At 53.1% G+C, this 20,943-nt stretch overlaps 1 protein-coding gene across 3 annotated transcripts in view; it reads right to left on the minus strand.

The window, feature by feature from the left end:
- Positions 1–403: 403 nt before the first annotated feature.
- Slc4a8 (solute carrier family 4 member 8) overlaps positions 404–20,943 on the minus strand; it is a 64,438-nt gene continuing 43,898 nt past the window's right edge. The window contains exons 17-25 of one of the 3 annotated variants that reach the window (XM_060388592.1): positions 19,395–19,508; positions 17,089–17,250; positions 16,162–16,413; positions 14,673–14,741; positions 12,876–13,049; positions 11,999–12,136; positions 7,681–7,772; positions 6,308–6,403; positions 404–1,149 (exon numbers count right to left, since the gene is read on the minus strand). In XM_060388592.1, coding sequence (XP_060244575.1) covers positions 1,116–1,149; positions 6,308–6,403; positions 7,681–7,772; positions 11,999–12,136; positions 12,876–13,049; positions 14,673–14,741; positions 16,162–16,413; positions 17,089–17,250; positions 19,395–19,508 — 1,131 coding nt within the window. In that variant the 3' untranslated portion in view covers positions 404–1,115. Of the gene's footprint in view, positions 5,295–5,371; positions 6,217–6,307; positions 6,404–7,680; positions 7,773–11,998; positions 12,137–12,875; positions 13,050–14,672; positions 14,742–16,161; positions 16,414–17,088; positions 17,251–19,394; positions 19,509–20,943 lie in introns of those variants that run through there. The other 2 variants (XM_021658788.2, XM_060388593.1) reach the window with 2 other exon arrangements.

A 20,943-nucleotide genomic window follows, 5' to 3' on the forward strand; every position in this document is an offset into this window, starting at 1 on the left:
TAACCCTTGAATCATGGCATTTGAGAGTTAATCACATATACCTGCACTCTCCCAGAACCAACTTTCAAGGGCCAGATTCTAAAAGCTGTACTTTGAGGCACTGAGTGTTTAGGTGTTGGCAAAGGATCTCCACAGCTCAGGGGTGTGGTCAAAATGTCCCTTTTCCCTTTCCTGCTGACTGAAAGAAAAAGGGCCCTGTGGCCTGTCCTGTGGCCTGTCCTGTGGCTTGTCCCATGGTTCCGCTGTAAGGACTCTGCTCCGTACTGTACCAGGAGGACTGTACCCGCGCTACAAAGCCCTTCTGTGAGGAGTCCTTGGCAGACCCCACCCCCTTTGTTTCCCCGGTTTCCGTGAATCTTCTCCACACAGTCTGACCCCAGGCTGGAGAAACAGCACAGAAGCAGACAGTTTATACAGACTTTATTTGTCCCCAAAGAGGTAAGCGCACACAAGTGTGGGCAGGCAGAGGGCTAAGAGATACACTGTCACAGTTGCCTGCCGGGTCACAGACAGACCAGAAGAGGGCCTGGGTTCTACCATCCACTGCTGTGGGCTAATCACAACGACACATTTTATTCCCAGTTCTATTTAGGCATGGAGTGTAGACAGGATACATTTCTTGCACTAAAAATATAGACTTTGGAATCTCTAAAACAAAAATATCTGTCTCTACATGAGACCTACCAGAGAGAAGAACATAGCAAATGAGGGGAAGCGCCAGCCCTCAAGCTGCCCCTTCCGTGGGAAGGTCTGCTCTGCTGTCCACGCCAGACCAGCAGCTGCTTCTAACCAATCGACAGACACCAGAGACGGGAGGCTTGTCCTCTGGGAGGAGTGGACAGGGACAGGAACGATTTTGGCTTCTTCCACAAAAGGAGTAACTGTACATTCGGGTTGGCGGGTCCAGTGCCAACACTGTTTCACAGGTGAAAACCTGCATGTTGAAGCTGCCTGTGAGCCTGCTGACGGGTGCCCAGGCCAGCCGACCGCTGCTGCTGCTGCTGCTGCTGCTGCTGCTGCTGCTGCTGCTGCTGCTGCTGCTGCTGCTGCTGCTGCTGCTGCTGCTGGGCTTTGGAAAGGGCTGCGGGTGGGAGGGAGGGGCTTCTTTCTCTCTCTCAGGAAACACCAGCTGGGAAAAGCCGCTCTGTGCTGAAAGTGGGTTAGATAGAGGGGTGGGGTGGGGTGGGGGAGGGGTGCTATTCCTATTCTCTTCAGAAGACCAGAAACTGTTCTATTCCTATTGAGCACAGAACCTCCTAAAAGGATTTCTGCCTGTAGATGATTCACTCCTGAATGCCACTGAAAAGCCTCCATTCCTCTTGCACACGATCAACAGCGATAAGTTACTTCACACCTCCTTTGCTTGTAAAAATTATCCTCCCTTCTGGACACACACACACACAAAGGTAACTTAAGAAAAAAATGTAACTGAGTCAGACACCCATTCTCTATAATTAATGCCAGGTGGGGGATGCCTGCTTGGGACCCCAGCACTTGGAAGACGGGAGAACTGCTGCAAGCTCAAAGACCAGCCTGATCTGCACAGTGAGACCCTGTCCCACAGAGCAAGAGAGCTGGAGAATCACTTATAGCTCTAGCAGAAAATTCGCTTCTGTTTGGCTTTTGGGTGAGTTTTCCTGTTTGCAGTGAACACAGCTCAATATGGATGAACACGGGAGCTTAAGGATGCTTAGCTCCTCCTCAGCTTGTCCTGTCAGAACATTGCCATCCGGCCCCTTTTCTGAGAGCAACAGAAGCAGCTGAACCCACGGTACTCACATCAGCTGCTGGCGTTGTTACGGTTCTCTCCTGAGGGTATGCTTAACCAGTGAGGGGAAGAGCTGAAGCAGAGGCAGGAAAGGTGCTGGAAACGCTGAGGCAGGACAGGCATGGCTGAGGCCTCACCCAGCTAGCCAGGGCTGGCTCAAGGGTTTCTAACAAAAGTAAGTTGGACAGCGGAGAACACAGCGCAGGGAAACCTGATGAGTATGAGAGAAATGGGGACAAACTGGCCGACCCCACAGCTTAAGGCCCGGGGAGCTGGGGAGACGGCTCAACAGTGAAGAAGTTCAAGTCCTGGCACCCACACGGAAGCTCCCAGCCATCCAGCTGCAGTTCAGGGGCTCCAGTCCCTCCTGACCTCTTCAGGGGCTGGGGACACACGATGCAAAGACACACAGGCAGGCAAAAACGCACACACAGAGACAAGTGAGTTAAAGTAAAATCAAAAGTCCTAGGAGCAGGTACTGCTGCTTTTGCAAACGATCTTCAGAGATGACGGTAAAGTGGCAGGAAGACAGTGTCCACGAAGCTCATTAAAAACTAAAGAGACCACAAACCCAGGAGAGCCAGGACCGAGCCAGCTCCTGAGAACACAACGCTGCCATCACTAAACAGGATACAGGGGGAATCGCTGCTTCCCTGACCACCAAGGATGTCTGGGGAGCTGAACAGGTGGATGATAAGGGGAATTAGCAGCTATCCTCTTTTGGATGAGCATAGAGCACAGACTCTCTAGAGCAAAGACAGAAAGAAACCCAACCTTGGGGCAGGCTGGTGACTTAGTGGACATCAGATTTTTATCCAACATTTGTGAGTAATTTAATAGTCTGCTCCATCACCAACCATGAGAAATCCCGACTATTCGCATTGTCCTTTGGAGAGATGATGGTTCACTTTCCCTCGTCATGAAGGCAGGGTTTCAGGATCGAGGAGACTCAGGAAAGGGCTGTGAGTGGGACAACCCCAAGCCTCCTGACGAAGCTTTCCAAGTTACACGTGTGTTATACAACCGAACACATCTGGCAATTGTACAGTACCTCTCTGTAGGTCTCTGCCTTTCTCTAGACAAGCCTTCCCTGACAGACACTAGGAAGCAGCCCTGCCACTTAGGAATCCTCCATCTTTTCCCTTAGAGCCGAGGCTTCACTCGCCAAACATGTTCTTGGATCCCAGCCTCTCCCCCACTACTGTGCTCACATCACTGGCATGTCAGGACAATACTGGCAACACTCAAGATGTCTGAAAGCTGCCCTTGTCATAGAAGAGGTGACTGCTTCTCTGGTTCCCGCTGCTGTGGGCAGGAAGCCACAGCTGCACTGCTCAGAGCTGGGGCGGGCAGGCCTCCACCCTCTGGCCCTGCGGCCTGACACGCAGAGGCACATGGGCACAGCACTCGGGAAGAGCCATTTTTCTCAGTGACGAGTCACCAGCTTCCTTGCACGACAGCTGTTACACGCCTTTCAGGTGTACTGAGGCCAGGCCGGGGGGGGGGGTGAAGCAGTCACTGATTCTTCTACAAAAAAGGTGGCAGGAAGGTACAGGAGGAACAAGATGGGGCAAGAAAAGAGTGTATTCCCGGAGGATGAAAGCAATGAGAAGGACGAAGTTCAAGAAGGATTCTGGAGGGGCCGGAAGTTATCAAAACAAACAAACGAGAACAACAAAAACCCTCTGCCTCTAAACCACTCCAGGGTGGGCAAGGGGCTTCGATGATTAGATCCGTCCTCAGTGTTGTGCCCTGGAGCCTTGGTTCTTGGAGACTTTGGTACCCACTAATTTCTAAGAAACATGCCTGCTCCAGATGTGCTACCTGAGAGCAAGCCAGAGCTGCTGCTGAGATGGAGCTCTCTCGTGAGAGAAGATCAAACCAGGAGCAATGCCCACGTTTCAGAGAAGCTCGGTTTAGGATCTGAAGGCAGGGTGGCGTTCCCCCAACAGGCACCGAACAGCAATGCCCACGACCACTGCCTCATAACAGACGCCCGTTCTGGGGGGCTTGGGTCTGGCCTGTACAATTGTCCAATATCTTGAAAATCATCTGCGCATCAAAACGTGGTGCTAACAGGTCGGGGGCGGGGGCCTGCAGCTCGGGTCCCTTCAACCCCAGATGCCTCGGGTATGCTCACACTGAGGGAAGCCAACTGCGACAGAAGACGCAGCGCTTCCTCACCTGGGAAAGAAAGCACGCTGTGTGTGTGGTCTGGGCACAACCTGTCCCAGCTGGGGAGCTGGCGTGACAGCTCGCCAGGCACATTCTGTGCACAAAGGGAGCGGAGGTCTGCTAAGTGCCGGGGTCCGAACCCTTGGTGACGGTTCTGGAACAGAGCAGAAAATCACACACATACTTTTAAACTAAGCAGCCAAACTCACTCCACCACTATAGGCCCCTTCTTACTGTGGCTTTCACACCAGAGCCCCGGAACTCGTGTCAAGCAAAAGGGACCCACGAAGAGGAAGCCACACAGCCGCGGGCAGTTTTGGTCCTTGGTGGCAATGAAAGTGTACTAAGGCAGCTGAAGAGATGTCCGTGAGCACTTGGGTCTGTCCAGAGTGGAGGAACAGCCCAGCCGTGAGATGGCAGCAGGGCGGCGGCAACAGCAGCCCAGGTCCCCTTCTCCCCGCGAACAACCGTCGCTGAATTAGCCAGACAGCTGCACAGCAGGCCTGGTCACAAGGCTTCGGGCGTGGTAGTCTCTCCAGGCTGCTAAGCCAATCCTTTCCGTAGCATTTAGGCTCCTCTCTCTCTGCTCCCAAGGAGCCCAGGAGAAGATGCTCACCCTCCACTGTCGCTGCTTGCCCTGGGCCTTTCAATCCACCAGCTGAACTCTCGCTCCTGCACACAGCCTGCATCTTCCAAGGGTCTCAGGACGCAGTGCTGACTGCTTCCGAGAGAGACGTGATGGCACCAGGCTGAGACACCTGGAGGCTGCTGTGGTGGCCACTGCGACACCCGGATGGCTGAGCTCCGGTAGCACAGGCGCTGCGCGTTGGCCTGTCCACCATCCTCTTCCCAAGCAGACATGGCGCCGAGGCCCAGGCAGCTCAGGAGCCTGCGGCTAACAACAGGCCCCGAGCCGTCCCTTCTCCTGCTTCTCTGCTGTCATCCTGCGCCATCGTTCAGGAAGAGGGAATGATGATGGAATCCTCAGTGACAGAATGGACCCCCATGGCTTACCAGGCCAGCAGAGAGCATCAGAGAAAATGTCTGACAAATGGGAAGCTGGCTCTTTAATGGTGGCAGTTCTGAAGAGAAAGGAGAAAGGAAGCAACAGGCAGAGGGCCGGTGGGGAGCCCGCTGGGCCTGGCTGCTGGTACGTGGGTAGTGGACGTCCTCCAATATGCACAGCGAGACTGACCAGATGCTTCCGTGCGGCATGGCTTTGAGATGACCAAGACAGGTCCAGACTGAGCCCGGCTTCTTCCCGGACAGTCACCATCTCTTGAAAACCAGAACTTCTCTGAGGCACCTCACGGCCCACATCTTCCACCCCACAGAGACTCAGTTGAAGAGGCTGCACGACATCAGCACAGTGAGACACAGGGTGCAGGGCTCGCCTGCCCTCACGACGCTCTGAAGACGCCGCCTCAACCCGCTGGCTGCACTTGAAGTTCACTGACAAGCAGACTAGTTCTCAGCTAAAAATAACTGCACGTGTTACACACTTGCGCAGCTGCCTGAACTCTCCCTGCGAGCAGCAGCCTGGTGCGCTCTCGGTCAGCACACATCATTTTGACCCATGCGGTGAGGAGGCCACCGCACACCCGAGGCGGGGCTCTGCCGAGCTCTGAGGTTGCTCCGCACCAGCCTCACTGAGCCTCATCCTGCCACTGAGCTGAAAGCCAGATGTGGCAGCACCACCTTATGTGTGGAGATAGGAGCGGGACCTGCTTTCCAGGGTCCGGCCAGCTTGTTTTCATCCGGATCAAGACCTTGATTTTTGCCTTCATTTACCTGATGTAAGTGATGTCTGGGCTAAAACCAGCAACTGATCCACTATGGTTCCTGAATTCAGGCAAAGATGCCTCTGGTTTTCTTTAACAATCTGATCAAAGCTCATCTACGCTATTAGTAAATTACACAGGGAAATCTCAAACTGTTGTCTAACAAAATTCTCATTTCAGAACCTGAATAGGTTAAAGCCTGGACCGATACTACCCCGGATTTATCAGGGTTAGCAATACCGACCCGCGCGTTTAGCAGCTCTCCAGTCTGTGTGGCAGAGGCAACCTTCAGATTCTGAAGTGAGAGACCTTCTCCAAGTGGGGTTAAAGGGATTAAACAGAAAAGGCCAGTTCACATCCCAAAGTAATGAGAGCTGACCCCTGGGGCCGGGCACAGGGATAGCTCAGAGCAAACACTTGGAAACTTTTCCTTTTTATTTGTCTCACTGAAAGGTTAGCAACAGTTCTGTTATTTACCAGACAGATTCAAGCCTACAAAAGTAACAGACATTTTACTTTCAACATTATTGCCATTTTTAAAAGACAGTAGTAAATAAAAATGGGAAGTTAGAGTTCTCTTTACCTTTTTTCCTTTGTATTTCCAGAATTTATACTGAGAGCCTTCCAGACGGTGGTTTTGGGCATCTCGTCTGATATATTAATTTCAGAAGGGTCACACCTGAAATCAAAGCGTAGGCAGTGAATACCAAGCACACAAGTGAAGGGCACAACCCTGGTTGCTGCGACCCCCTCTCACCAGAAGGGAGAGCAGCTTGAGGACAGAGCCCGCCATTGTGTGTGCAGCCAGGGCAGGCCTGGCCTGAGAGGTGAGGTGGCCTGTGAGCAAGCCAGCCCAGGTGGGTGGCCGGTGCTTGGCAAGGGCTTACGAGGATGCTGCTGTGAGGCAGGCACTCTTGTTCACTCTCACTTACACAACCAAATCTCCTCCATTTATAGTTTACAAAAGACTTCCATGCTCTTTGCTTAACAACCATAGCAAAGGAGACTGATGGCGATGCTCATTTTGAAGGTGTAAAACCCGGAAGTTCTCAGGGCTGAGTGAGCACCCACCAAAAGTCAAACCACAGCAGAGTCAAGACCCCAAGCACAGTCATTGGTCCTCAGAAACCCCTGAAGCCATCTATGGGCCAGACGCTCTCCTGCAATATGGAGAGACAAGACAGCATCCTGGGGAAAGGAGCCCTGATCCCGCTTCTCTGCCAGTGCCATCGAAGCTTCCCGAACAGTGACAGACTCCTTCTTAGGGAGCACAGAGATTTCCTCATCTGTGCAAATATGAGCCACATCCAGCATCCTGACTCATCTGCCAGCCTTCCTGCTTTCTCTAGCCCTCCTCACCTCTAGGTCTTTTCAGCCTGGGTGTGCTGCTTCCTGACGGAGGTCAGGCGTGAGCCCACACACAAGGACTCAGGACTGTGCGCTCCGTGGTAGAGAAAGTAGCTAAGGCACCAGCACAAGGCTTGTCTGGGCCTCCAGATCAGCAGCCCCTCAGCTCCCTGAACTAAAAATGCTGTAGCCCACAGGGGTGTGCACTGCCTCTCCCTGCCCCCAGAGGCAGGCACAGGTGTGAGCACTCGTGCCCACCAGCCAAGAACACCCTGGAAAAGATCATACCCTCTTGACCTTAGGAAAGTGGAAAAGGACAGTACGGGGCTGAGAAGTAGGACGATCCTCCTGACCTTGTAGCACTGACACTCACTTGTGCAAAGCAGGATGGGGGGTGTGGGGGAGACACAAGCAAACCCTGCCCTACACTCAGACATGGGACAGGGCACTGGGGACACTGGCTCCCGGCCTCACAAAGCCAGGCACAGGCAGGCATCCAGTACAGTGGAATGGAAAGCTGTCCCCACGGGGCAGGGCTGACAGATGGCCCTCAGGGCAGAGGGTCACAGTGACCCTGGCAGTGAGCTCTTTGGGACTAGGGGGTGTTACCTGAGGCTGCTGCTCTTGCCAGGGCTACTAAGCAACTTCCTGCTTTCTAGGGGGAACTTATCACCCGCGATGTCCAGCATCTTCTCGGCCTCCTGGAAGGGAAGGGGACATCATTATCGCCCACTCCTAAGGAAGCTCTGGTCCCCAGACTCCAGAAGTCCTGGGTCCAGAAACGGGTCTTGGCTCAGCTCAAGCTGGACTGAACAAGGAATGCTGAAAGCCCAGAGCCAGCATCCCTCCCAGGAACCAGCGAAACGGGCACCTGCCTGCCAGAGAGGACCTCTGCCAGTGGGTACCCCTGAGGTTGCTGCTCCCGGCTGCCATTCACAGGCGCCCCGCTCTGTGACAGCAAGGCTTCCCTGCTTTCACCCTGCTTGCTTCCCTCGCAGATGGCCCTGGCTATGCCCAGGGTGTCTCCTTTTCCTCTCTGCCTTGGACTCCTCAGAGGCCTCTGCATGTCCCAGCTCTCTTATCTACAACAGAACTTTCCCTTAACCACAGAGGAGCCATTTTGGTGGTTTCTTTACTGCCCTGTAGCTCACAATTATATCTTGGACCAAGTAAATTGAGTCTCTCCCAGCCCATTTTCTACCACCATAGACACCTGTATGGTTTTCACTCATACTCACTCAAACACACACCCAGGTCCTCCCACAGGTTTGACTCCTCAAAGAGGGAGGCAACCAACACTAGTGCAGAATAGCCCTGAAACAGTGGTGACCTAGTGTGAGGAAGCCTGAGAGAACCAGGGACCTGGGACAGAAGAGCACGTCAGCGGTGCCAAAGATGACAAACAGCAAGGGCCACCTGACGAGAAAGACGCCTGTGGCCAAAGACCCAGTTTCCTCTCAGAAAGTAAAAGGACAGCACCAAAGTGACTACAAGAGGAAATTAGCCAATTCTGAGGTGTGGACCTCTGTTATACTGATTCAGATGAACAGGCTGTTAAAATAGTAACAACTATACGGGAAGGCTGCATGTGGCACAGGTGTGAGGCTCTGAGGTAGGATTACCAGGATCCAGAGGAAAGTCAAGCATGGTGCATTCCTGCGATCCCGGGCTCGGGAGGCAAAGGCAGCAGGCTCCCTGGAGCTTGCTGTGCGCGGAGCTAGGCCAAGCAGTGAGCTCCAGGCGTCAACCTCTGGCCTCCATTTGTGGAGACAGACAGACAGACACACACACACACAGACACACACACACACACACACACACGCACCACAAGCACACACACATTCAGACACGCACACAAACAATAGGGAAGTTTTCTTATTTTTCCATGTACTTAAAATGTTACATATTAATTTTTTTTTTTTTTTTGTATTTTTGAGGCAGGGTTTCTCTGTGTAGCCTTGGCTGTCCTGGACTCTCTTTGTAGACCAGGCTGACCTCAAACTCACAGAGATCCACCTGCCTCTGCCTCCTGAGTGCTGGGATTACGTGTGACACCACGCCTGACTTACAATATTTTCTTTAAAATAATGCCAATACAGAAAGATTGGAAGTTGAGGCTAGCCTAGACTAAGTAGTGAGATCTTATCTTACTAATAAAATAAACAAATAAATAAATGACCCCTTTAAAATGCCATTCACTTAAAGAAGTAATTATAGAGAAAAAAACTTACATATAAACATATTATAAGTATAATAAAAATAATTAAACCTAAAAGAGCATTTTAATAAAAGAAGAAAGTTTAAAATTTAATAATTCAATATATAATACTATAGGATAGTTTGTATTCATTAAGATAATATCATTAGAGACACAAAAATCTTATGGAGTTGAAGAAAAATCAGAACATATATATATATACACACTGATTATTTACACAAAGACACACACAACATATGTAATTGCAACATTTGTCTGATGCCATTAAGAAATGAGTAAATAAGTGAGCACTGGGCTGGCGAATGTTCCTAAAGCTCATACATGAAATATCTGAGATGCACAGAAGCAGTCTCCACTCCGAGTCTGTTTCACTCTCTTCTTCTGACTCGATGTCATGTCCAAAGGAGACTCCGTCACCCAAAATTCCAAAAGGCAGAGGGACAAATGGCTTTCTGTCTCGCCCATTAGCTCATGCTCTCTGTTCCTTTCTCTCTGTGTGTCTCTCTGTCTCCCTGTGTGTGTGTCTCTCTCTCCTGGACTCTTCCAGATGCCTCTGGCTGTTCTCTCTCACATGTATAGTAAAAACCTTCCCGTCAGCCACACCATGGCGTGGTCATGTGAGCAGCTTAAACAACCTATGTGCCATGTTTTAGTAAATTGATATTTTTACTATAGATTCCATTTTATATTCAGTTATACACATAAACATGTCATAAACATGTCCATATCGTTAACTATTCCTTTGATTTTTATTTTTAAATTATTGTACGATATTCAATCATAATTTTTTTTGTGCTAACAATTGTACTGATTTAAAACATTTACTTATTTATCTATTTACTTGTGTGTGAGGCGTGGAGGGTGACCTCGTGCATGTGGAGGTCAGAGGACGACCCTTGGAGTAGGTTCTTTCTTCCAGCACGTGGGTCCCCAGGACTGCCGAGGCTTGGCAGGAAGTACCTTTCCCGCCTGGCCGCCCGCCTCAGAGCCTCCTGATGTCACCGACATGGGAGTGGAGTATTTTTGTCTGCATTGCTTGTACAGCTCAGGACATGTTTTAAAGGTCAGAGCTGAGGGTCAAAGGGCGTAAACATGTTTTCCTTCTGAGACAGTCTGGTGTTGAATTCCCAGGGTTCAAGGTGTCCTCCTGCCTCAGTTTCCCGAGCGTACACGCGGGGGTGGGGGCTGCATGGACCTACACACACCATGAGGTTGCCTCATGCGCAGAGAGGCCAGAATGGGGTGTTGGGTCCCTGGGAATTGGAGTTGCAGGTGGTCGTGCTCAGCCATGTGGGTGCTGGAAGCACACCCACAGCCGGGTCCTCTGGAGGAGCAGCCTGCGTCTGGACCCTGAGCCTCTCTCCAGCCCGGCCTATGTCTACTAAGACTCTCTGACGTGATGCTGCCAACTCGCCAGCACCTCAGCCTGTGTGTGGCCTGTTCCAACTAGAGTGTTAGAAGGTTTAGTTCTTACTGATTTAAATCTTGTTGTCAATTTGATAAGAGGAAAAAAAAAAGTCTCAGCCAGGGACGGCAACAGTGCGGGCAGGAGGAACACAATTGTTTCCCATTGCTTTTGTATTTAAAAATTTTAAGTTAAAAAAAAACTTATACTGTTAAATAAATTCAAGACTATATGCATTTTGAAATATAGTTGAAAAGAAGACAGTGTCTGCTGAGTGACAGGGTCCCTTCCAAGGCAGAGCTGACGAAAGAAAGAAAGAAAGAAAGAAAGAAAGAAAGAAAGAAAGAAAGAAAGAAAGAAAGAAAGATGATAGATAGATAGATAGATAGATAGATAGATAGATAGATAGCAGGCAGACAGACAGACAGACAAATAGATATTGTCTAAGGGTCTCTATTGTTGCAGCAAAACACCATGACCAAAGAGCAAGCTGGGAGGAGAGGGTTTACTGGCTCTCACTTCTGCCTGCAGTCCATCACTGAAGGAATCAGGGCAGGAACTGTGACAGGGCAGGGACCCAGAGGCAGGAGCTGAGGCAGAGGCCGTGGCGGGGGCTGCTGACTGGCTGGCTCAGCCGCTTTCTTACAGAACCCAGGACACCAACCTAGGGATGGCTCCACCCACCCCCGGCTGGTCCTCCCCGACTGATCACTAAGAAAATGCCTTACAGCTGGACCTCATGGAGGCATTTCCTCAGCTGAGGCTCCTTCCTCTCTGAGGACGCTAGCCCGTGTCCAGCTGACACACAACTGGTCAGTGCAGAAGGACACCCGGACAGCCCAGCCCCTTCATCTCCTGGCCCGGAGTTTTCATCTCGCCACGGATCCTTTCGGGCCACGGACCATTGCGTAGCTGGCGAGATGCCAAGTGCCGAGGGTGCTTGAAGGACAGAAAGTCCCGGGCAAGCTGTTTGCATGGTGCCGTCTGTAATTAGGTGCCATAACCAATATTTTCAGAAACAATGGGTTCATGCACTGGACTAATCAGACGGTTTGGAAGAAAAGGAGCCAGTGAGCCGGGAGTTGCAGCGCGTGCGTTCATGTCTCAGTGTGGGCCGGGAAGATGACAAGTACAACTGCAAACATGAGGGGCAGACGCGGCCAGCGCCCTCCCCCCTTCCTCGGCGGAAGACACCCTGAGCCCTGCAGCGTGGCCTGCAGGCTTCTCGGCATGCTGCCTGACCCCCCACCAGCCCGCCCTCCTTCCCTCTCCCACTCGAGGCCCCAAGCACTAGGAGATGCTACCTCCTCCTCCTTTGCCTCCTTCTCCGCGTCATCCAGCTTCTTCTTCTTGTTCTCGGGCATGAGGTCATCCAGCCAGCTCAGCTCCCTCTTGGAGAAGCAGAGATCCATGACTTTCCTGACGAAGACCAAGGCCAGGACCTGGCAGGAAGGAAGCCCAGCAGCGGGTGAGTGCCCTCGCAGAAGGAAAAGTGAGACAGTTTCCACGGCAGCCTCCGTCGGTCCACGCAAGGCTGGATGCGTGACCACCACCACGACAGCCACACACTGCTGCCACGGGCCCCCGGCACCAAGGCGTTTCACCTTATTTTGTTTATTTTTAAATTTTGTACATTTTAAAAAATGTTTTATGCATGTGTGTGTGTGTGTGTCTGTGTGTGCCTGGTGCAATGGGCATCAGCAAGGACCCCAGGTCCCCGGGAGCTGATGCTTATTTAACACAAGTGAACAGAAAACCCACCATTAAGGACACGCACGACCACGTGGACAGCAGGGGATAGACCAGTGTCACACGCTACCCCTGGAATAACAGCAGCCACAGGGACAGACAGCAGGACTGGGTGGTGACAGCTTTGCAGGGCGCGAGGGGCAGGACGGAGGTCCTTGGTGAGATGCTGATGGCAGCCCCCAGTGACACCCTTAAGAAGGGTGACCGCGAGAAGCTCTGTGTCATCTGTATTTCACCAACTTCAAAGAGCAGCACCTACAGTTAAAACTGCCCCCGCCCACCTGCCACGCTGCGCGCCCGTGACCCCAGCGCTCGGGAGGCAGAGGCAGGACGGATGGCTGCGAGTGCGCGGCCGGCCTGGTCTACAGGGTGAGTCCAGGACAGCCAGGACTACACAGAGAAACCCTGTCTGGAGGAAGCAAACCAGCCTACCATCATGGGGAAGACGATGGCGGCTGGCGACGCCTTGATGACCCAGAGCAGGACGAGGCAGGTGAGCTGGATGAGCGTGAACAGGTGCACTTTCCGCAGCGGCACGTGCCGCAGGTAGATGAAGTCTGGCTGGTGCTTTGCCGGCATTCCGAAGAGCTTCAGGCGATCGAAGAACTGCAAGGAAGAGCCAGCGCTCATTTCCAGCCCCTCGGCAGGAACCCCCCTGAGCTCAGCACGCACCCCTGCTCCACTCTTGAGTGCAGCACATGGAGCCTGAGACACGAGAATGTACTGCACACTGACTCTGAGACAGCAGACAGTTTGCTTAAGGAGACTCCGTGAAGCCGCCTTTTCTTTTCTTTTCTATTTGTTTATTTTATGTGTATGGTGCTCTATCTGCATGTACACCTGCAGGCCACAAGAGGGCACCAGATCTCACTATAGATGGCTGTGAGCCACCGTGTGGGTGCTGGGAATTGAACCCAAGACCTTTGGAAGAGCAGACAGTGATCGTAACCTCTGAGCCATCGCTCCAGGCTGAAACCGGGCACAAACTTCTTCCCCTCCTGCACCGCAGCCTCCTGGGAGCGTGCTCCCAGGGTGTGAGCACAAGCCAAGTCTTCCGTGTGCTCTGTGTCAAAGCCGCTTCCTCCCAGGTGTGCTGACACATACCAGCAATTCCAGGAAGGCCAGGGAGAAGGGATCGCCAAGACCTTGAGGTCAGCCTGGGCTACATGGGAGCTCCAAACCGCTTCAGACACAGACTGAGACAGTGGGCCAGCCGACACGCCCCCTCACATCCCTAAGTCCCTAACTCTCCTGCTTGTGCTCACAGACTCTGGAGGACAAGTGCACCGATGAGATCAAATGAGGCCTCCTAAGCCTCTGGGTACAGGAATCACAACACCCGGGCCACTGAGATGGCTCAGGTGTACAAGCTTGCTGCTACACAAGCCTGGAGACCTGAGTTCAAGTCCTGGGGTCCACAGATACATGGAAGGAAAGAAAGTTGTCCTTTGACCACAACATGCGTGCTGTAGCACATACATCACACACACCACACATACACCACACAAACAAGTACATCACAGGTACATACACTCGCACACACTCACACACACATCACACATACACTCACATACACAGATACACACAAACACACACACATCACACATACACTCACATACAGACACACACATGCTCACACACACACATCACACATACACTCACATACAGACACACACATGCTCACACACACACATCATACATACACTCACATACACAGTCACACACAGTCACACACATATCACACATACACTCACACACACACACACACACACACACACGCACACACACGCACACACGCACACTCAGACAGACACACCCCGCCACATCACGGCACGCGTGTGGAGGTCAGAGGACCGCTCGCAGCGGCTGGCTCTCGTCTCTCAGCGCAGGCTCAGGCCGGTGGAGACCGCCCCAGCATCTTGCCGGCCCGGTTTGGTTGCTGGCTGTTTTCTCCCGTGTTCACATCTACAGGAACTGGGCAGAGCACCCCTGCTTTACCGTCAGACGACGGCCGGAAGCGTGGCGCCCAGCCACACCGTTCCGGAGGTGCGTGCCCTCACACCGGCACCCCCGTATTTTGTTCCCCGTCTCTGAGGGCATTTCTTCGCCGAAAGGCAAGACTGGGAAGAGGTTTCCCAGGAACTGGCTGTGCCTCCCTGGTCAGGACAAGTGAAGGAAGTGAACAAGTGAACAAAACGTGAACAAAGCGGCCCTGGCCGAGCCACATACCTGGATTCCTTGTAGAGAAGAGACGCCCATGTACAGGAAGACTCCGTAGAGCACTGGCATCGGGATAAACTGCAGGGGACACGGAAGCGGGTCTGCACCTACGTCTGTGTATGTGTGCATAGGCGTATAGATCATATGCACACCAACGTACAGGTCATATAGGTACATGTGGGTATAAATAGGTTACATAGATAAACACAGACATAGACTACATAGACAGACATGTAGATCATATACACACAGGTTATATAGATACAAATGGACATAAATAGATTATATATAGACAGACATAGATTATCTAGACATACACAGACATATAGATTATCTAGACATAGATAGACAAACAGGGTCTCACTGTGCGGCCTTAGCTGCCTGTTTACTATATAGACCAGGCGAGTGTTAAACTCACAGACCCCTGCCCATCTCTGCCTCGGAGCGCTGGGACTAAAAGCGTGCACCACCAAGCCCCATCTCTGTAAGTTTCCAAGTCCAAACTGAAACAGAGTAAGGCTCTCACAAGCACTGTCTCTGCTCTGCGGCCTCCTCCATAAACAGCATGGGCTGGCAGGGATCAAAGCTGTTTTACCCGCACGAAACAGACCTCACATCCCCTGCTGTCTGGGCCCACCAGCCTTCCTCCCCAGGTGTGCGTACACAGATGGGGACACACACCTGGACACACACACACCTATGGTCATGTGTGTACACCCCCCACACATACACACACTTCTACGATCATCACATCCTCAGGAACTTACAGCGACGAGGCTGGGTGGGTGGGGTCTGAGTGCAGGTGGACAGTGTTTGTGCGGGTGAGTCTTACCAACATGACACAAGTTAAGAGTCCCCTGAGAGGAGGACTTCAGTTAGGACAGCCCATGGCACGGCTCACGGGCAGCGCCGTGCCTGGGCCAGGGGGCCTCGGTCGTCTGAGAGAGTCAACTGAGCCTGTGCCCGAGCCGTGAGCCAGCACAGAGCGCTCCTCCGAGGTTTCTGCCTCACTTCTTGCCCTGACTTCCCTCAGGTGCACTGTCACCTGGAGGTAGACGGGGGAAATAAACCCTCTCCTCCCCAGGCTGCTTTTGGTCATGGTCTTTATCACAACAGAAAACAAACTACAGTCGCCAATCAAGAGGCCAGCCTGCTCTACAGAGTGAGTTTTAAGCCACCCAGGGCACACAGTAAGACCCTGTCTCAAACCCAAAAACCCAGGGACCAGGAGGCTGGGGGCACAGCTCAGCAGCACAGTGCTTGCTTTGCACGTAGAAAGCCCTGGGTTGGACTTCCAGCATAAAGACAGCTTTTCAAAGAAAAGAAAATGGCAGGGCAGCAGTCCAGAAGAACGCGTACTGCACCCTATGACTGCCAGGCTTGTTTTCTTAGGCACACTGAACTGTCCTGGCCACAGGAATAAATTCCCTCGGGGCGAGGATCTGCACGCGTGTATGTTGGACCTCCGAGCCTGCCTGACGTGCTAAGGAGAGAATACCTTTAGCACGGCTGTCATGAACACCGAGCAGCCCATCAGCACAAAGATCATGAGGCCCGTGACTCGCTGTTCTCGGATGCCCAGGAACTTCGGCTGCTCCCCCGGGGCAGCACACTCGGATTCCAGCTTGAGGCTGTTCACATGTGTGATCGACAGGACGGTGGCAGCCACAAACCAAGGCAGGCCCATGACGGAGCAGACACCCAGCATGACAGCCACCATCAGCAGGTCCAGATGGTAGCCACAGCCCTTCTGCGGGGAGACAGGACCTGCACTGAGCCAGCTGCAGCGGGCCAGAGAACAGTGAGGCCCAAAGCCAGCAGGGAACAGGGAGGAAGGAGCCCAGGGAATTCTTACAACCCTCACAGCTAGGAGGGACAGGAGAAGAAACTGGCAGTCCCCGCCCCTCCTGCAAGGCCAGTCTCTACTCTCTACCCAGCTGCCTCCGGCTCGGCTCGTGGCTCCCGCTGAGGGAGTGTCAGCCTTTCTAACAAGCCACACCCTGACAGCTCCAGGTCCCGCAGAGAAACACTTTGTTTTGTTTCCCATCCTTGCTGCCTCAGATTTTGCCAAGAGATGGGAGGCAGGCAGCACCAGATTAACACGAGTGTTAGAACGGAACCCTAGCCTGAGTGGTCCTCAAACTCAAGGTCCACCTTGAAGGCTCATGACAGACCTCAGCAGGGAGCTCCTGCCTTCGGGAAACGGGCTCAAAGCCTCGAGCTGAACCTAGGGAGGAAAGCCGACTGCTGACTCAGAACCGCCCCTCACCTGCACACCATCTGAGGGGCGAGCAAGGGAGGCCAGGCTCCTCCACATGGTGCAGCCTCCACTCAACCTCACCCCACCCGCCGCTGAGATCAGTGGGAAAGCAGCGGAAAGGCCTCCCGCGCTGCAGCTCCCGGAAGGGGGCGGGGCCCTGGTCACCTTTAGCTTGTGCTCCTTCCTGTTGATGATCACGGCCGTGATCTGCTGGTCCATGAATATCAGGATAGTGCACAGGAGGGCCGGGATCACTGCGGCGATCACAGTCCACCAGGGGTTGGGCCCAACGGGGTTAATAAACCACCCCCGGTCATCCCGTGTTGGCTAGGAGAGAAACAAGCATGGCCTCTGTATCCTCACTCCCGAGACCAGGGCTAAAAGAAACCAAACTCAAAGAGTAGCCCTCTTTTCCTTCCGCCCTCATTTGAATGAAAATCCTTAGAAAAACAAATGAAAACGTGAAATACAGCAGCCCCTAAGGAAATCTCTGACCTTTTTTTCCAAATCTCCTTTGGCAGTCAATCCCCGCTTATCAGCTTCCTGTGGAATAGCCGTTAATCCTGCACCGCCTTCCCCTTACTCCCCAAGTGCAGAGAAAGCAACTTTATCTCAGTGTCAGCCCAAGTTAAATATAATTAGCAACTAATTCTGTTGTTTTAAAAACTGACTTCTGAAGACTAGTTAACTAACACAGCTAACCCTCGCCACGGCTCTGACGAGCCGTCTGCAGGCCTCAGGCTTGGGCTGTGAGCGGACTTCCCAGGAGCTTGCTCATGAGTGGTGACACAGGAACCCAGCAACTGGACACTGGAGGCCCAAAGCTTGGGGAATCTTCCCGACCTATGACCACCTTCGATGGCTTTATAGAAACCATTTGCTCAGACTCTTGACCCCACCGTTGGTGCAGTCTAGGAAAGACGTGGTGTTGGAGGATGAAAGGATGGCACCAAATCACCCAGGAACTCGGCAGTAAAGGAAGGAGTTCTATATCTGGTTGCTGCCGTAGTGACAACACTTGGGGTCAAAATCTCTTCAATAATCCTGGCAAGTCCTGGATTTTGAAAGGGTTAAATGAGTTCTAAAAGCTTTAGAAGCTGTTTCCCTCATAAGGCTATTCTAGGTAGTAAAGTGCTCCAAGCAACACAAAAGCTCCCTAAAACAGTAGTGACGTTATAAGCAGTCGCAGCCACGATCTACAGGTTGATTCTACAGCTGTAGACTCCATCAACTGCAGGCGAGACCCTGGGGCCGATGCTGCTGTGTCAGACCAAGATGTGGTGACTGTTCCCCAACTGCAGGAGGCCGCCACCGCGACGCTGTATGTAGCAGAAGCTGTGTGGGCGCGGTTTAAAGCGCAGAGGGGCAGGCAAACAGGCAACACTTCCTTTCGGAGGGTCTGAGCCCTGGTGCCTGCAGCTTTCCCCTGTGGGCATGGAGGGGTGGCACAGCTGCCTTCAGACTGCCGTGGGCGCTGCGGACGGGCTGCAGAGGGAGGGCCGCAGGCAGCTTCCTCTTCGCGGTCCTGAGCCACATTTTCTCTGACCTTCTCCCACTTCCTTCCCTTGTCTTTCCCTGCCTCCCGGGGGTCCCAGAAGCCCACTCTTGTCTTAACCCTGTGCATCACAGACCTTTCCCAGTGACTGCTTCATGTTCCAAATTTGTCAATTTTTGTAAAACCCCTGTGTCGTGCAGTCAGGCAAGCGTTGGAGAGAGAGCTGACGGTGTTTACTCACACGGGAGAAGACGCTGGGCTCTGGTGTACACACGGAGGGTGTGTAACCCACTCAGCATTTCAGCAAGTTTGACAAAATTAAACACAGAATAGAAAAATATATTTATCGATGGGGCTGTCTCCCTACAATCACTGTGAAGACAGAAAGACAGCAAGGCCGCTCACCTGGCTGGCCTCGAACTCCCTCTGCAGACCAGGCTGGCCTCAGACTCACCAAGATCTGCCTGCGTCTGTCGCCTGAGGCTTACAGGGGAGCACTCGGAGCATGGAGGACTCCCTCTGCCGCCGTCTGCCTTCCTGCCACTGTCTGCCCCTCCTCTTCCCCATCTTCTGAAGCAGGTGGACGTGCCCAGGCTCTGTCCTCCCCACCCAGTGAGGGTCCGTGGCACTGCGCTGGCCAGCCCGTCCACTCGAAACGTTCGCACGAAGTAGACTAGGGCCTCTGATGACCCATCAGCATGTCAGTCTGTGTAAGTCTGACAAGCAAACTTAAAACAGGGCTGAAGAGATGTCCCAACGCCTCAGCAAGCGCCCTGGTCTCCAAACAAGACCTCCCTAGGTCGAGGGTCACGCCTGCTCCCTCAGTTCCCTGAGCCTCCGGCCAGCTTCCTCCAGGGCCCACCCATCTTTGTGTAAACGGGCACCGTGTCTTCACCCACAGCTCAGCGGGGCGTGGATCCACAACGCCGCTGTGAGAGCGTATACACTCGGGCTCCAGGCCCCTGAGGGCACTCACCTTGAACACACTGGGAACCTGAAGCTTTGGTGATGGGACTCCAATCAAGAAGTCAAGGACGACCATGGTGAAAATGGTGAGGAAGACGGCAAAGTCACTCACCATGGAGCGGACCTGGCGACAGAGCCAGAGCAGTTGGACCCAGTTAGTGCTGGCCAGAGCTATAGTTCCGCAGGAAAACATTCTGCAGCTGAACCAACGCAAAAACACTCACACAAAGCTATTTCAGTGTGCTCAAAGCAAAGCCCACAATACAGAAATGTCGGCGTGTAAACGTAATACGAAAAATAGACCTCTGACGAGGTCACGACCATTCTCTAAAGAGTGTGGTTTGGGGTGCACAGGCCCAGATTTGTGGGTCCAGCCACGGTCTGCTGTGCTACCCGAACCTGTCCGTGTCTTCCCCACACCCCGTGTCCAGTCCATGTGCAAGGCCTGTAGAGTTCAAAGCTCTAAACTGCGCCCCTCAGGAAACAGCCTCACACTTTGATCTGCACAAGAAAACACACACTTGAGGAGACGTTTGATGTATGCTAGCTTGCTGCCTGCTTCCTTTGCCTGTGAATGCAAACAGGTATGGGTGCACATGTTTGTATGTGCACATGTGTGTGGACCCATGTGTATGTATGTGCACATGTGTGTGGAACCGTGTGTATGTATGGACCCATGTGTATGTATGTGCACATGTGTGTGGACCCATGTGTATGTATGTGCACATGTGTGTGGACCCGTGTGTATGTATGTGCCCGTGTGTGTGGACCCATGTGTATGTATGTGCACGTGTGTGTGGACCCATGTGTATGTATGTGCACGTGTGTGTGGACCCATGTGTATGTATGTGCACATGTGTGTGGATCTGTGTGTATGTATGTGCACATGTGTGTGGACCCATGTGTATGTATGTGCACGTGTGTGGAGAACCAGAGGTCACCTTAGGTACTTCCTTCAGCGTACACCATCCTCCTCTGAGACGGGGAGGGAGGGTCGGAGCTCAGCCAGCGAGCCCCAGGCTGCCAGCGAGCCCCAGGCTGCCAGCGAGCCCCAGGCTGCCAGCGAGCCCCAGGGACCGTCTCCACGGGCCTAGGACTGGAAGCACAAGTGTGCACCATGACACTTTCCGTGTTCACACTGTTTACTGCCCCATGCTCGCGTCCGCCAGGCCTGCACTGACAGCTGCTGCTGCTGCTCCCGGAGGGCTAACGAGACTGAACCTGTGGCCTCAGTGTGTAGACCGTGAGTCACCCGAGCTGTGAGCCGCCCACTCTGCACCTGAGGAGACAGTGCGCCTGTCCTCAGCTGCCCTTTCCCCACGTGGCCATGCCTAAGTCCTTCACTCTGGCTTGTCTGGACATTCCCTTCTGTGACACCCCGGTTCCCAGGGACCAAACTCAGGTGGCCAGCCGTGGCCGCGGGAGTCTTCGCCCACAGAGCCGTTCCCGGCCGCAGCCGCCTGTAGCTGCCTGTAACTGTGTCCCTGAGGCGCTGGCCCAGCCCGGGGCTGTGTCTGCCGCCCTCAGCTGCTCTGCAGCCTCACGAGGTCTAAGGACGG

The sequence above is a fragment of the Meriones unguiculatus genome, chromosome 8 (assembly GCF_030254825.1).
Source record: "Meriones unguiculatus strain TT.TT164.6M chromosome 8, Bangor_MerUng_6.1, whole genome shotgun sequence".
In the NCBI taxonomy this organism is placed as follows: Eukaryota; Metazoa; Chordata; class Mammalia; order Rodentia; family Muridae; genus Meriones; species Meriones unguiculatus.